This window comes from Pagrus pagrus (genome assembly GCF_965226575.1).
Source record: "Pagrus pagrus genome assembly, chromosome: 4".
In the NCBI taxonomy this organism is placed as follows: Eukaryota; Metazoa; Chordata; class Actinopteri; order Spariformes; family Sparidae; genus Pagrus; species Pagrus pagrus.
Window position 1 is genome coordinate 33,094,688 of NC_140188.1, and position 13,950 is coordinate 33,108,637.

A 13,950-nucleotide genomic window follows, 5' to 3' on the forward strand; every position below is an offset into this window, starting at 1 on the left:
ACTACATGTAGATTCAAGGGCCAGGACAGCTTCTTCAACAGTCTTTATCTGAAAGATAGGACACTGTTAGTTACTCTGACATCCAGAAAGTACTAAAAAAAAATCAGATATTTTAAAACAGATGGATAACGAATTTTGTCGAGACCATTGCATGAAGAGATTGACACAGTAATTTTTGTTGCTGCAGTCTGTTATTTTACCAATTAACAGTAATACATTAAATGCAATATAATATACAATAACATATTTCATTGTATACTAGAGTCTAAGTTAACAAATATTTTAGCCACAATAATTACATTTTCACTCAATTTCCCAATAAAAAATGACCTTTCAATAGCTTACCATACTTACACACAAACATCCAAAACTAAACTATGCAGGCTTGTGTGCCCCATTTTACCCACTGGGCTGAGTGTGGGCAGCTGCTTCACCTGCTAATACCACCAGCTAACACAACTGTTGTCTCCTTAATAAATAATCAACCAAAAGCTCAAACTACATCATACTGAGGTATTTTGAGCTTCAGGTATTGGCTAACAACACGAATTACACTGCTAATACACACTACTACCACACAGAGTTATACTAATGTCATTAGCATGCTAACGTGCTAATAACCATTAGCATGCTAACGTGCTAATTACCATTAGCATGCTAACGCGCTACTGGTTTATGCAACATTCATGTGTGGTACCACAATAAATACCCTTGATTATAACGTTAAAATAATAATATTAAATAAATAATACAATTTTAACTGTGCTGTTGACATGGGGGCTTTTGGGTGGCAAGCCTGAGCTTCAGACAGAAGCCCTCGTTGGGTCCCCACAGGGCAAAATTGCCTCAGGCCCTGCACAAGCTAACTCAATGGAGGGGCAAGCCCACAGTAGGTTACCCTCCATGGATAGTTCTTGTTTCCACATATACCATGAATGCTTGATTGGATATTGATCTGGGGAATTTGGAGGCCAAGTTAATGCCTTGAGCTCTTTGTCTGCATGATGTGCATCAGGTGTGAGCTAACCCTGCCCTATATTTTAATTGGTTGTCTTTCAAAATGGATAACATGCCCTCCTTTACTTACATTGATGTAATTTATTTTATGGACAACTTGGATACAAAAGTTTCTGATAGTGTTAACCTTGTGATTCTTTTGGGTAAATATCACAAACATACTTGCACGTGGATTGGTAGTACTCTCTCCTTTACTGTGTTTATACATTTTTTTGCTGACTACTTTAAGTCATTGAAATATAAAAAAAGAATAAGAAGGCTAAAAAACAAAATACATACATATCCCAATCCTTACACTTCTAATAGATCTCCTTCTCCTTCCTAACTATATGGAGGTGTTTCTTTTGTCTGCTGCTTGTGATTCTTTTTCCCTGTAACATTAGCTCCACCTCTGTTATTTGCTGGGTACTCTATCTTGTTTTGTACATTTGCCTTGTGGTGAATAAAGTTTAGACAAAAAAACACCAGAACTAGGTCATGGCATTTCTAAGTGCTATATCGTAGGCAACTGTGTCATATTTTGGATTAGTTGTGGTTGTGGTTTTTGTTTTGTACTTTGTGTTTTAGAGGTGCTGTGGGAGGCTGGGCGGAGTTTTCTCTGTACCCTGATCTCCAGTCTAGTCGCTGCCAGATGATTTTTGTCAGTCGACGTGGTATGTAGCCGCTCTACTCGTACTTAAACTTTTCTAGAGAATGTTTTCTTGTTTCCAGTTTTTCGCCTGAGCTCTAATTTGCTTCTCTGCTTCCCCACCAGTGACCACCGCTTTGATCAGCACTCCACTCAGCACGCCACCCACAGCACCTCCTCACAACCCCAACTCACCAGTAGACTTCTGTGCCTCACCTCACTGCCTACATTCTGCCAGTGCCGCCGTGCGCTTCCTGCGTCTCACCCCCAGCTGAGTTACCCAGACCTGCTCACACCAATTCTTGTTTGCCTTGTCAAATAAATCTCCATTGAAACTCCATCCAAATCTGGTGTCTGCTTCTGGGTCCTTAAACCTACCACCACACATCGTCACAGAACCATCTGGCCTACTATTGACCCAGCCGACCCAGAATCCCTCCACCATGCACTCAACACCCAAGGTGTCCATGTTGGAAAACATCACCACATGCTCTGGGAAGTAATGGAGTCACCTCAAGCCCTTCGCTCCAATGTCTCTCAGCTTGGAAACCAACTCAACCAGCTCACCTCCCAAATGCCTGCTTCCACCCCCACTACACCTGCTTCTGTAAGTAATCAACCTTTAGTCAGTCCTGTTCATCCACCTTCCCCACCCGCTAAAGAACCCTTTGCTGTCTCCAGTCCGCCTCCTCTTCTGTGAGAGTTTCCTCCCCCATTTCCTCTACTCCTCTGGATTTGTCCCAAGTGCTGCCTGCCGATCACGCTCTCTCCCGGGTGTTCAACAAGGAGCTAGCCCTTTCCCTGCCCTTGCACAGACCATATGACTGTGCCATCGAGCTCCTCCCTGGTGCCACGCTTCCCTCCAGTCGTCTTTACAATCTGTTACACCCTGAGAGAGAGGCGATGGAGAATTACATTAACGACTCCCTGGCCTCAGGAATAATCAGACCATCATCTTCCCTACAAACCTACAGTTGGCAGGGAGCACTTTGAGAACTTAATAAATATACAGTTTTATTGTGCTTTTATAATTAAATTGCTCTTCCTGTACAGGCTGCAGAGGAGTGACCTTTGGACTGCAATTCATGGTTATATAAGTGTAACAGGTGTACTTTGGTCTGCTTCGAAAGTAGAATGATAACAGTTCTGGAAATGGCCAGATGTAACTGGAGGGAGCTGACCACTGATGACCCACTGTGTCAGCACCAGACCAACAAGCCATCTTACAATATGGATGATATCATGCTTATTTGACATGATTGAGAAAAATGTTTATTTGCAACTTTTAAGAGCTACTCATCAATCTTATCAATCCCTGGATGGACTTGGCTCTGACCCATCAAGGCATGGACACTGGTGCCAGACACTACAGGGTCCCCAGAGGTTCAAAGTGTTCATGGCAGATCCTTTGAGTCCTGTGCACTGCCAGGTGGGGCCTCCAATGAATAGTACTTGTTTCCACATGTACCATGACTGCTTGATTGGATATTGATCTTGGGAATTTGGAGGCCAAGTCCATGCCTTGAGCTCTTTGTCACATTCCTCGGGCCATTCCTCACCACTTTTGGTGTGGTAGGCTGAATTCTCCTGCTGGGAGGTCCCTTGCCATCTCTTAGTGCCATTGCCATGCTGGGGTGTACTTGGTCTGCAGCGATGTTTGGGCATGTGGTACGTGCTAAATTAACAACATTCTGAAGAGAATTGTCCAATGAGTATTAATTTATTTTGATACATTCGTTTTATGTTAGAGAGTATTATCTTTTTTACTTTATATAATTTTATATAATATGTGTATCTAATATTATATTAAATATAATTTTCATTTTTGCCATATTGGATGAATTTATTGTTTTTGTCCTGCTTATAAATACAATAACATTAATAAAATGCATTGGGGTTTTTTTTTCACAGACCAAAGAATGAACTTGTGGATAAATTACAAAAATTAAGTTCCACTGATAACACAAAGTTGGCTTTTGTGAACTCTCCTGGTAGCAAGCATTGCAGTATTCTTTGCTCTAGGTTGGGCTGTCAGGCACTCGTGTCCTCTCGCGCACCTTACAAATCACGTTTTCCTCTGAAACTGGCGCAGAGCAGACTCAGACCCAGCAATACCCCCAATTCTCACCGTAATGTTATGTGTAATCTAGTCCTTAAACACTGAATAGAGACACTTCATTGCGGAGGCGAGCTCGTTGTGACACAGTCACCTATCAGGCATTACGCAGGGCAAAAATGGCTACAAAGTTCACTTCTTTTAATGGGCGTGTCTCAGCCAGCATATTGATAAGTTATGAAATAAATGCGCGTGCTGTGCCGTGGTGCTAAATGTTGCCACAATGTCTGCGGAAGGGGAGTATGACTGCATAGTGATCGGGGCCGGTGTCCAGGGTTCCTTCACTGCCTATCAGCTGGCAAAAAAGAACAAGAAGACTCTTCTGTTGGAGCAGGTACGTTACACACTAAACTTTGCTCCTTGAGGCTTCTTATTAACGAGCACGTTAAGACTGCAGAAGCTACTGAGGTAATCCGACACGGACGGTGTGTGTGGCATTACGTTTATTCCCCATGACCGATGTGCATGCATGATTTACACATTACTCAGTAGTTTCAGCGCTAGAAGACCCAGTATTCTGATTATGTGCTCTTGTTTTAGCCTACTGAAATCTCAGGTCAAAGCAGGCTAAGCGTGATTGTGAAAGTCATATCTGGCTGCTGTTCTTCTGAGCTGCAGGCAGCAGCTGGCATTTTTTGGCATTCACACGTTGCCTGGCAGCTCTCTGCTCCTGCTGTGTGTGGCCAAACATGACATTCTGTTACTTGACCTACTTACTAAAATAAAAATGTTGAATAAAATAAACCATATTAGCATCAGAATAGATTTAAATGAAATTATGTAACTCAGGGCCCCTGTACAAGAAGGTAACATATATATATAATATAATGATGCAGGTGCTGTTTTAAGGCCCCTGTCATATCCAGTTGCGATGTTCTTTCGGGATGTACATAACCTCGTACTAACAAATAAATTTGATACCAATGAAATTTTCATAATCAATGAACCAGAAGGCTTTAGGGCCCGGGCCATTGGCTCCACAATTGACTTTGTTGTAGTAATCCAGCCCTGTTGATCTGTTGAACTGCTTCAACAACTTGACATTAATAGATAAAGTTTGCACAAAATGTTACTTTACACACATACACTACTGGAGTGATTTCTCTCTACAAACCTTATAAAATGCCAACTTCTTGTACTAAAAACTACCAGTGTTCACACTCAAATCACGTTGTGCAACACTCTCTGAGTAGATGCAATAAAACTGTTTGCAGTAGGGAAAAAGTTTGTTTTAAAAATAAAAGTTGCAAGACAGGTCTGGCAAAAGCTCAGCAAACATATTATATATTGTTGTCAACATTTTTAACTAGCTTTTTTATGCCACCACACCAGCAACAGCTGTGGCTGGATGCATTACAGGGCGTCAGTCCGTCTGTCCATCTATTCATCTCGTTCTTGTGACTGATACATTACTGTATATATGTTGTGTAATTTATGTTGCATGAAGGAGTTTAGGATCTTTAATTTCAGGTGACTTGATACTTTATCTGGCTAGAATCATGAAAAAAATATCCGTAGGCCTACATTTTACAATCTCAAGGTAATTTATTTGTCATTATACAACGTACGGTTGCATAAAGACGAAGAAATTACCTTGAAATTGTAAAATGTAGGCCTACGGATAATTTCTCATGATTCTAGCCAGATAAAGTATCAAATCACCTGTCAAAATGCATGAAACAATATCTAATGTATTCAAATAATTTCTAGAAAGAGAGCCCCCAAACCTCCTATAACATTGTCCCACCCACATTGTTAAATGCTTCCTACTAGGGATAGGCCAATTATCGGCCCTGGCCGATTATCAGTGGAGAGAAAGTATAAAATAGCATAAAATGGTCTTTCCTTTTTTGTCTATTATTTTGTGGGATAGTTTACAGCTGGATTTTACAAATGTGTTTTCTTTTTGGTTGGGGTGGGAAGGACCTAAGTGGACTGAGATGGTTACCTTTGCTAGTTTGTGGATATTGTGTTTGATGGTTGCGGGTGCTGTACTCAGGTGTCGCTCGACGCTCGCCTTTGAAATCAACGCTCTAAACTATGTCTGAGCTTAACATCTTGAGTTAGAACACTGGTGATCTGAATACCTCCCATAAAAGGGTTAGCACATTAGGTTAACTACACAGGAGGAAAGTTGACATTGCGTAATTACAAGAGATGCATCCTTTGAGTGGGGATGTCAGGCGCCTAGCAGATAAGTTTTATCATGTGATAGCATCTTCCTCATCTTCCATAAAGACCAGGGGTGTAGCTGTTGTAGCCAGACGTAAACTCAAAATAAAAATTCAGCACACATGGTTGGATACAGTGGAAGGCTGACTGTGGCCAAAGCAGAATTTAGTGGAAGGAAAATGAAATTTTTTTTAAATTTTTATATCGACTTGACTAATATTATGCTGGAGTTAGCTGAGTACTCGTTTATAGTGGGGGGAGATTTTAATGCCATTTGGAGTTCAGTTGATGACAGGACAAGCGGCTCTGAGATAGGGTTGGGCGAGATATTAAAATTTCCCAACCAGCCACCATCAGCCCATCCATCAATGATTGCTGATATATTCATGCAGGTGTGTGCCAGCACATGCAGTGGGTGGGGAATACAGCATCCTGCTGTGCATTCTACGCTTACACCAAGAAACACTTGGTTGTTGTTTCTAGGGTACAATTAAGTGGCGTGTCCCCTCAGAGTTGCCGTAGGGCAAGCAGGGTTTCCCCCAGAAAACTTGCTAAGCCCGGTGGTAGGGTGGCCCACCAGCGGCCCACCGGTGCCCAAGCGTGTTTTTTTGTGTCAGGGGCCTGACCCTGACCATTGACTGATGGCAGGGCCCTATAGGTAACAGATTCATTAATGGAGTAGTAGAACTTAAAAGGAGTGATTCCATAAGGCTTTAAGATCAATGTTAAAAGTTGACTGGAAATTTGAAAATATTATCATTATCATCTGTTATTATAAGACATTTATGTAACACCAGGTCTTACAGATTGCACTCTTGAAATGTTGTTCAACCAACCCCAAAAATAAATAAATAATAAAAATACTATTTAGATAAATAATATCAACTGTCTGCACTAAAAACTAAAAAACAACTGCCTGGTGTCTCCAGAGATTTTTATTTTTTTCCTCACGCATCTGTTTCCGGTCAGTCGTCATGGAATCGTTACAATCACGGATCTACCAAAGATACTCTGTAATCTACTGTTTGGACCAGAGAAAACAAACGTGTGTAAACGCGAACCGTACGAGCTGAAAAATGAAACGCTGGGTCATTTTCACATCTGGTGAAAGCAGCTCGGCTCACAGAAGTCCGGAGCTGTGACGCTGCAGGGGACGACGTGCTAACAGCTAACAGCTACTAGCCGCAGAAGTGTTTCTTTTGCCACAGGCTGCTGTTTCTCTGTCGTGCTGTTTTTTTACACAAATTTCTTAGCTTCCTTGGCTAGTTGGCCAACATTGTTTTATGCATATGAGGCTGAACAAAGTCAAGTCACGGACATGTGGTGCAGAGATGAGGACGCTTTTAAACTTGGCACAGGGATGTATATGTCGGTGGTAACGGGAGATAGTTTCCTCTGCAGTTGGAGATTCATGTCAGAGCAAAAGTGGGAAACTGCAGCAGTTACAGTGATGAGCTAATACGCAACTGCTGCCTTACGAGAACACTGAGGGGAAACGCTGCTTCAAATTCATAAAAAAAACTATGTCATCGTCCATCACAACGTTTCACTGTAGACATTGTCATATGCCAATTCAGCAGACATCGCCCAACCATAGTTGTTACTGTTTATATTATTATAATTAGCCTATGTGATTGCTGTGTGATTTTTGTGGACAAAATAATTATTCTATTTTCAGTCTTTGAACACTGAATTTATTCCCATCTCTTAAGTGCGAGTGGCAGAGCGGCACTGCTCATCAACTTGCTCCAGTAACTTGCGCACAGAGCCCCACTCCCTAGCAGTCTACCGGCATTTCTAGCCGCTGGTCAGTTCTGCTCCTCCTCGACTCTTTTTCTAATCACAGTAAGAAAACCACAGATTTTGCCCGTTCCTGTTTTTGGCGCTTACAGCTTAATTATCTATTGCGTGAAATGTTCAAGGAGGCACACCATTAATTTAGCGAAATCAAATTTAAAAAATAGACCAATATATCGGCTCCAGTTGAGCCTATCTCCGATAGACGATATATTCATCAAATCGCCCAACCCTAGTCTGAGACTATAGACCAGGAACTATCCACCTCAGCCTTAAAGGCTTGGGCTAATGGTCTAGGGCTTACAGATTTATGGCGATTGACTAACCCAGGTGCGAAAGACTATTCCTTTTTCTCCTCCTGACACAAGTCCTGTTTTAGACTTGATTAAATATTTGTATCCCCTAAAATTTTTCATAACTTATATAATGTTACTTTTCTTCCCATAGCCCCAGATCATAATGGTGTGCTATGCACAATGGTGTTTAGTAATATTTCTTGCAAGCGCCAAGGTGGCCTTTTAACACTTACTCCAATGTAGAATCCACTTTATCGGCTAATTACTCAGATGACATAGCTCTGCAACGCAAAGTTGTTAAAAATAAATTAACATTCTTAGGCAGTGTTCAGAGTTTTTGATTCACAGGACTAGACAGCATAATTATTTTCATTGGTCGAGACCCAGCCACCTATTAGCCATGTAAATTAGATCGAACAAACAGTTTTCAGACATTTCTTCAATTAAATTGCAGACCAGAGCTATCAATACTGACTCTGCTCAGATCAATGACACTTTCCGCAGTTTTTACTCTGACCCAAACAAATCGGACGTATCTTTTGACAAGGGCAAATGTGATGACTTTTGAGCTCAATTGAACATGCCCGGTCTTGCTGAAGATGACTCAAACTATTTAGCCAGATGGATCTCACTTGAAGGGCTCAAGGCTACTGTTCTTAGGGATAGGGACCCTGAGGAGTAGGGATGTGAATATTGCAGTGATTTCCTTACTTCTTAAAAAAGAGAAAAATCCAACAGAATGTAGTAACTTAAGGCCGCCTAGTTTGTTGAATGCTGACATTAAAACATATGCTAAGGTACTTTCTCGCCGCCTGCAATCTCATATCTCATCACTGGTACACTATGACCGGACCAGCTTCATTAAAGGATAACTAGGACAAGCCCGGACTCAGAGGGGAATAGCACAAGCGTATCGTAACAAAATATTGGTGATATGAACTAGTTTTGCGGCAGAATATGCTCATAGAGGCTGCGCTTCAGTGCCCGGATCACTCACATTATATGGATATACGCGGCGCTCCACTGGATCTAATTTCGTCCGAACGACGCCAAATGACACCAAAGTTATCTGGGTGAGTAAATGATAATATATTTTGCTAGAAATAAGGTCCAGGTTGTGAAAAACGGTAGTTATCCTTTAAGTCACGCCTAGCCTCCGATAATTTCCGACAACTGTTACATGTAATCAACGCTGCAATAGACATTGAAGCCCTGGCAGCTGGTTTATCACTTGATGCAATAAAGGCATTCAACCACCTAGAATGGCCCTTCTTGTGGTTGGTTTTGGAGGCGATGGGCTTTGGGGATGGCTTTATAAAATGAGTGAAAGCGCTGTATTCAAACCCCTCAGTGATGGTGCCTACAGGTAATGTTTGCTCGCCCCCATTTCCAGTATCTAGATCCTCTCACCAAGGTTGTCCTTTTAGCCCAAGCCTCTTTGCGCTCTCGCTTGAACCCTTGGCACAATCATCCCTTATCCAACCCATTACAGTTTAAGACACTCAACACCACCTGGCATTATACGCTGATGACATTTTGTTTTTTCTTGAAGTCTACCCCCCACCGTTATCAATATTAGACGAGTTTGGGGCACTATCAGGATTTAAAGTTAACTGTTTAAAGTCAGCTCTTTTACCACTGAATAAAGCAGCCAAGACCACTACTTTACCTGTTGATATTCCCTCTGTTCAACATTTTAGGTACTTGGGTATTGAAATATTCCCCTCGCTGAATCGCATCGTAAAACACAACTACACTGAGACATTGAATGACATTCTGAGTGATTTAGAAAGATGGGCGAGTTTGCCTTATTCACTCCAGGCACAAATTTCACATATAAATATTAACATGTAAGCCTCATGCAGCTCCAAATTCATTTGGAATGGGAAATGTTCTCACTTGAGAGATTCCACTACTCAGCATGCCAGATTAGACAGTGGCTTAGCGTTACCTAACTTTAGATTGTACTTTTGGTCTTTCACCCTCAGACCCCTGGTTACATGGTTCAATCCTCGGGTGGCGGTTTCTTGGTGAGCAATGGAAGAGGGAATGGTGCACCCTTGATCATTGACAGATGTGCTATTTGAACATCTCTGTTAGGCAATGTCAACTATGATTTGGCCTGATCATATCCCAGCTTTTATCATATCCCAGTCTGTCCATTCTGCTCTGTTTTCGCTGTCCACTTTTCTCTTCCTAGAGAGCGCCATGTGTGGTTATTTTTCTCCGTTGTCTCCGGCCCACTCGTCTTTCTGTCTTCTGTCCCTGTATCGCTCACTCGTCTTTCCGTCTGTCACTCGCTTCTCACCTCTTTCATTTGTCTGTATTCAGGGTCGCAATGTTTATCGCCTGGAATACACAGATTTGATTGGCTGAGTAGCATCACGTGGGATGGCTAAACTCGCATGCCATTGGCCAGTGGATTTCCTGATCCACTAAACCAGTACCGTAAAGTCTAAAAAGCTGCGGCGGTCAAAATAGAAGCGCCCCGTCAAAATTGAAAATACTTAAATAATTTATTGACTATAGGTCCTGGTCCGTATAGGACGGCGTCAGGGTCCACTCCGGACTCGGACCGCAGTCCGCCTGTTAGTGACTCATTAAAGTTATTGGTAATGTCTGATGTACCTTGTGTTCATTAAAGACCCCGGGCACATTTTTTCACATGTTGTGGGTTAGTTTTAGTTTTATTTATTTTGCACAATTAAAAAAAAAAGAAAAATATACAAAGAATGACAAAGAATACAAATAACATAAAGTGCAGGGAAAAAACCCAGTGGGCTTATTTGAAGCCTCCACCTAAATAATGTTTAAATTTCACAATGTTATAAGGAAACACAAAATTAACATACAAAAAATCATATGACTACATAAAAGTGATAACAAGCTAATAAATAATATATATATTACAACATAATAGTATCAATGTAAAAGCAGAGAATGTGTGTGTGTGTGTGTGTGTGTGTGTGTGTGTGTGTGTGTGTGTGTGTGTGTCCATGTAGGGAATATTGGTTTATACACCTAATTTATACACCTTATACACCTAATTTATTAATTAGTTGTGTTGTTGTTGCATAATTTTGGGTGTATCAGATATCGGTTTTCAGTTCCTTGATTTCTAATAATCGGTATCTGTATCATCTCTGAAAAAGCCACATCGGTTGACCCATACTTCTTACTCCCATGCTGTAACATTATAATGTTCTGCAAAAACACTTTTCTGGCTATTATTCAACACCATAACTCAGGAACAGAAGGGGAGATTGTGACCGGATTTCAACATTTGGCCAGATACTGATTCCTTTTAACTGTGCTGACTGTAGAGATCTGCTGTGCTGCCGCATTGAAGATGTGTATGAAGCAGCCGTGTTTTACAATTTTTTGTCACTTTGAAGCAACATACATACTTTAAGCATTGTCTACTGTCATAGCTAAAACTTTGTGTTCTGCCAGAATCTGATGTGTTTGCCAAACATGTGAACACAAGAAATTTGACTGTTTTTTGTCTCTCTCAATGAACTTGCACACTAATAACATACAGCAGTAGTCCACCATCAACTCATTAGTTTTGCTGATATTTTAAATTCTATAATGATACACTATAGGGTCATACAAGTATTTATTATTTTTTTCAATTGGTGCGGAACATATTACAAACACACAATTATCACAAAAGTTGTGACTTAAGTCATATCAGTAATAATGATATAAATAACAAAGAAATTCCAATAAGAGAATAGTAGTTTCAGCTGACTTTGTTGCTGTACACTGGTCATATAGGTGCCTGTGGTGTTTTTTTTTTAAGTGCTGGTACAAGTTTGTGGTGTTGCCTCATGGTTGCGACAACTGTTCCACCAAAGTTCTTGCATAGTACCTTTTCCGAAATACTTAGATATCATGGAAGTGCTGCCTTTCTTTTTACTAAATCATCCAAGGTTGCGGCTGGATCAGAGGAAGCCATTTTTCCACACTACAAATCTAAAGTTTTACTTGGGTTTCATGTGTTGTTGGTAAGTGTTAATGCAGTCACCTTGAGTCATGGCTGATTGGTGAGCATGATTGGTAGACAAGGAGCACGGCACTTCTGATTGGCAAGGATGACTGTCACTCTAGGAAGACGGCATGATTTTGTAAAACCATTGACCGTGTTCAAATGTGGGTCAGACGCGCATCCTTCAGCAAAACAAATCGCAGCCTCTGCAATTTGCTAATCGCTTTGTTTCAGATCGCGATTTGGTGTATGTTATTCCTGAATCAAAGTTAATTTATATCAACCAAGTGATATTATGTTCATCTTTTCCAGTTTATCCTGCCCCACACCCGAGGGAGTTCCCATGGCCAGACCCGCATCATCCGCAGGGCCTACGATGAGGACTTCTACACCCATATGATGGGGGAGTGCTACGAGCTGTGGGTTCAGCTGGAGAGGGAGACGGGTGTCAAACTGTACAGGTAAGCAGTCAGCAGAAGCACATACAGAGAAAACCGACTAAACGGAATAATACAAAAGCTTTGCCAGAATACCGGGATTTGTCATATTTCAAGGTGCTTTGGACACACAAGAGCAGCAGCTCAATCTACGGTAGCCATAAATACATTACTTTCTCATTACCTCCGGCATCACTGAATCACCCGTTGACACCTTCCATGCCTTTGAATGTGGAACAGGGGCCCTCATTTCAATAAACCTCTGATTTTCCTTTGCAGAGTAGGGAGAAATGTGTGTGTTTATATATGACAGTGGCATCAAACTGTGAGCAACCTTCCAGCACTTTAACTTTTCTGGTCGTATTACCTCTGAGCAGCCCTGTCTCTTCTTAATACCAGAGAACTGAATAACACATTGCTTTATTATTCATGTCTCAGGGTAATAGCTTATTATACCAAGCCACACCCACGTTATGTTCCCGAGAAACAGCGTGCCTCCCCGTCCCTTGTGCACCCGTCCACAGCTCATGACTGATGGGTCCACATCTGAAGGCCACCTGTGCCCTTGGGCTGGAAAAAAATGTCTGCATCACGATGAAAAATGTTCAGGCGAGGCTTGTGTGAGCAATGCCTCCCACTTCTGCTGCTGTCTCTGGAACAGATGGAGCCATCTAAAAAGGAACGAAGCTCAGCTAAAAATCTACCCACTAACCTCTTTTATTTTCTCCACACACATGGCAACATGTGTGCACTTTCACCAGCTGAACTAGTGCCACCAATCACCCAGTTTGACAGGTTGGACTAGATGAGGTATCTTATTTATGATCCTACATACACTTGCATGGCTTTTCCTTCCTCTGTCACACACTCGTAAACACACAAGCACACAGAGGGACACGCTCATAAAAATTTTTTGATGAATGGCTGAAGCCTTTAGCTGGGGTTGCCTGTGCCTTATGTCTGCTGACAGATGTCGGAGCAGTCTTTAGAACACACTGCTGGCAAAGGGCAAGTCAGCCATCTATCAGGAAGATTACTGAATTAGAGCTGTGTTTCACAACCTCTCACTCTGGGACTCAATAACTTCTCACTGTAGGTGAGGTGCCATCTGCTATATTACTTTCCACTGGTCATATGATGTCACTATTTAGATCACCTGAAAAGGTTCATTCTCATTTATTATAACTTGCATCTTAGGCCCAATCCCATTTCCAATTTTTTTTTTTTTTTTTTTTTTTCTGTTTATTTGAAAATTATTTCATACACAAACATACATTCAACAAACACTGGGGGGCTAACCCATCATGACTGTTAAAGTGAAAAATAAATCAATAATCAGATGAGTCAAAAGTGAATGACAGAGTCAAGTAAAGTCTGACCTTATTGGCTTCACGTACTCAGTCCATTTAGACCAGATCTGGTAAAATTTTTCTTTTTGCACTCTGAGGGAAAATGTCAACGAACAATATATCACCCAAATACACTTTCACGTTTGA

At 41.3% G+C, this 13,950-nt stretch overlaps 1 protein-coding gene across 1 annotated transcript in view; it reads left to right on the top strand.

Moving 5' to 3' along the window:
• Positions 1–3,912: 3,912 nt before the first annotated feature.
• The window catches only part of pipox (pipecolic acid oxidase), a 53,865-nt gene continuing 43,827 nt past the window's right edge, over positions 3,913–13,950 (top strand). Inside the window, exons 1-2 of the mRNA XM_084352185.1 lie at positions 3,913–4,095; positions 12,330–12,478. Of these exons, the coding sequence (XP_084208311.1) occupies positions 3,985–4,095; positions 12,330–12,478 (260 nt within the window). The 5' untranslated portion in view covers positions 3,913–3,984. The remainder of the gene's footprint in view (positions 4,096–12,329; positions 12,479–13,950) is intronic.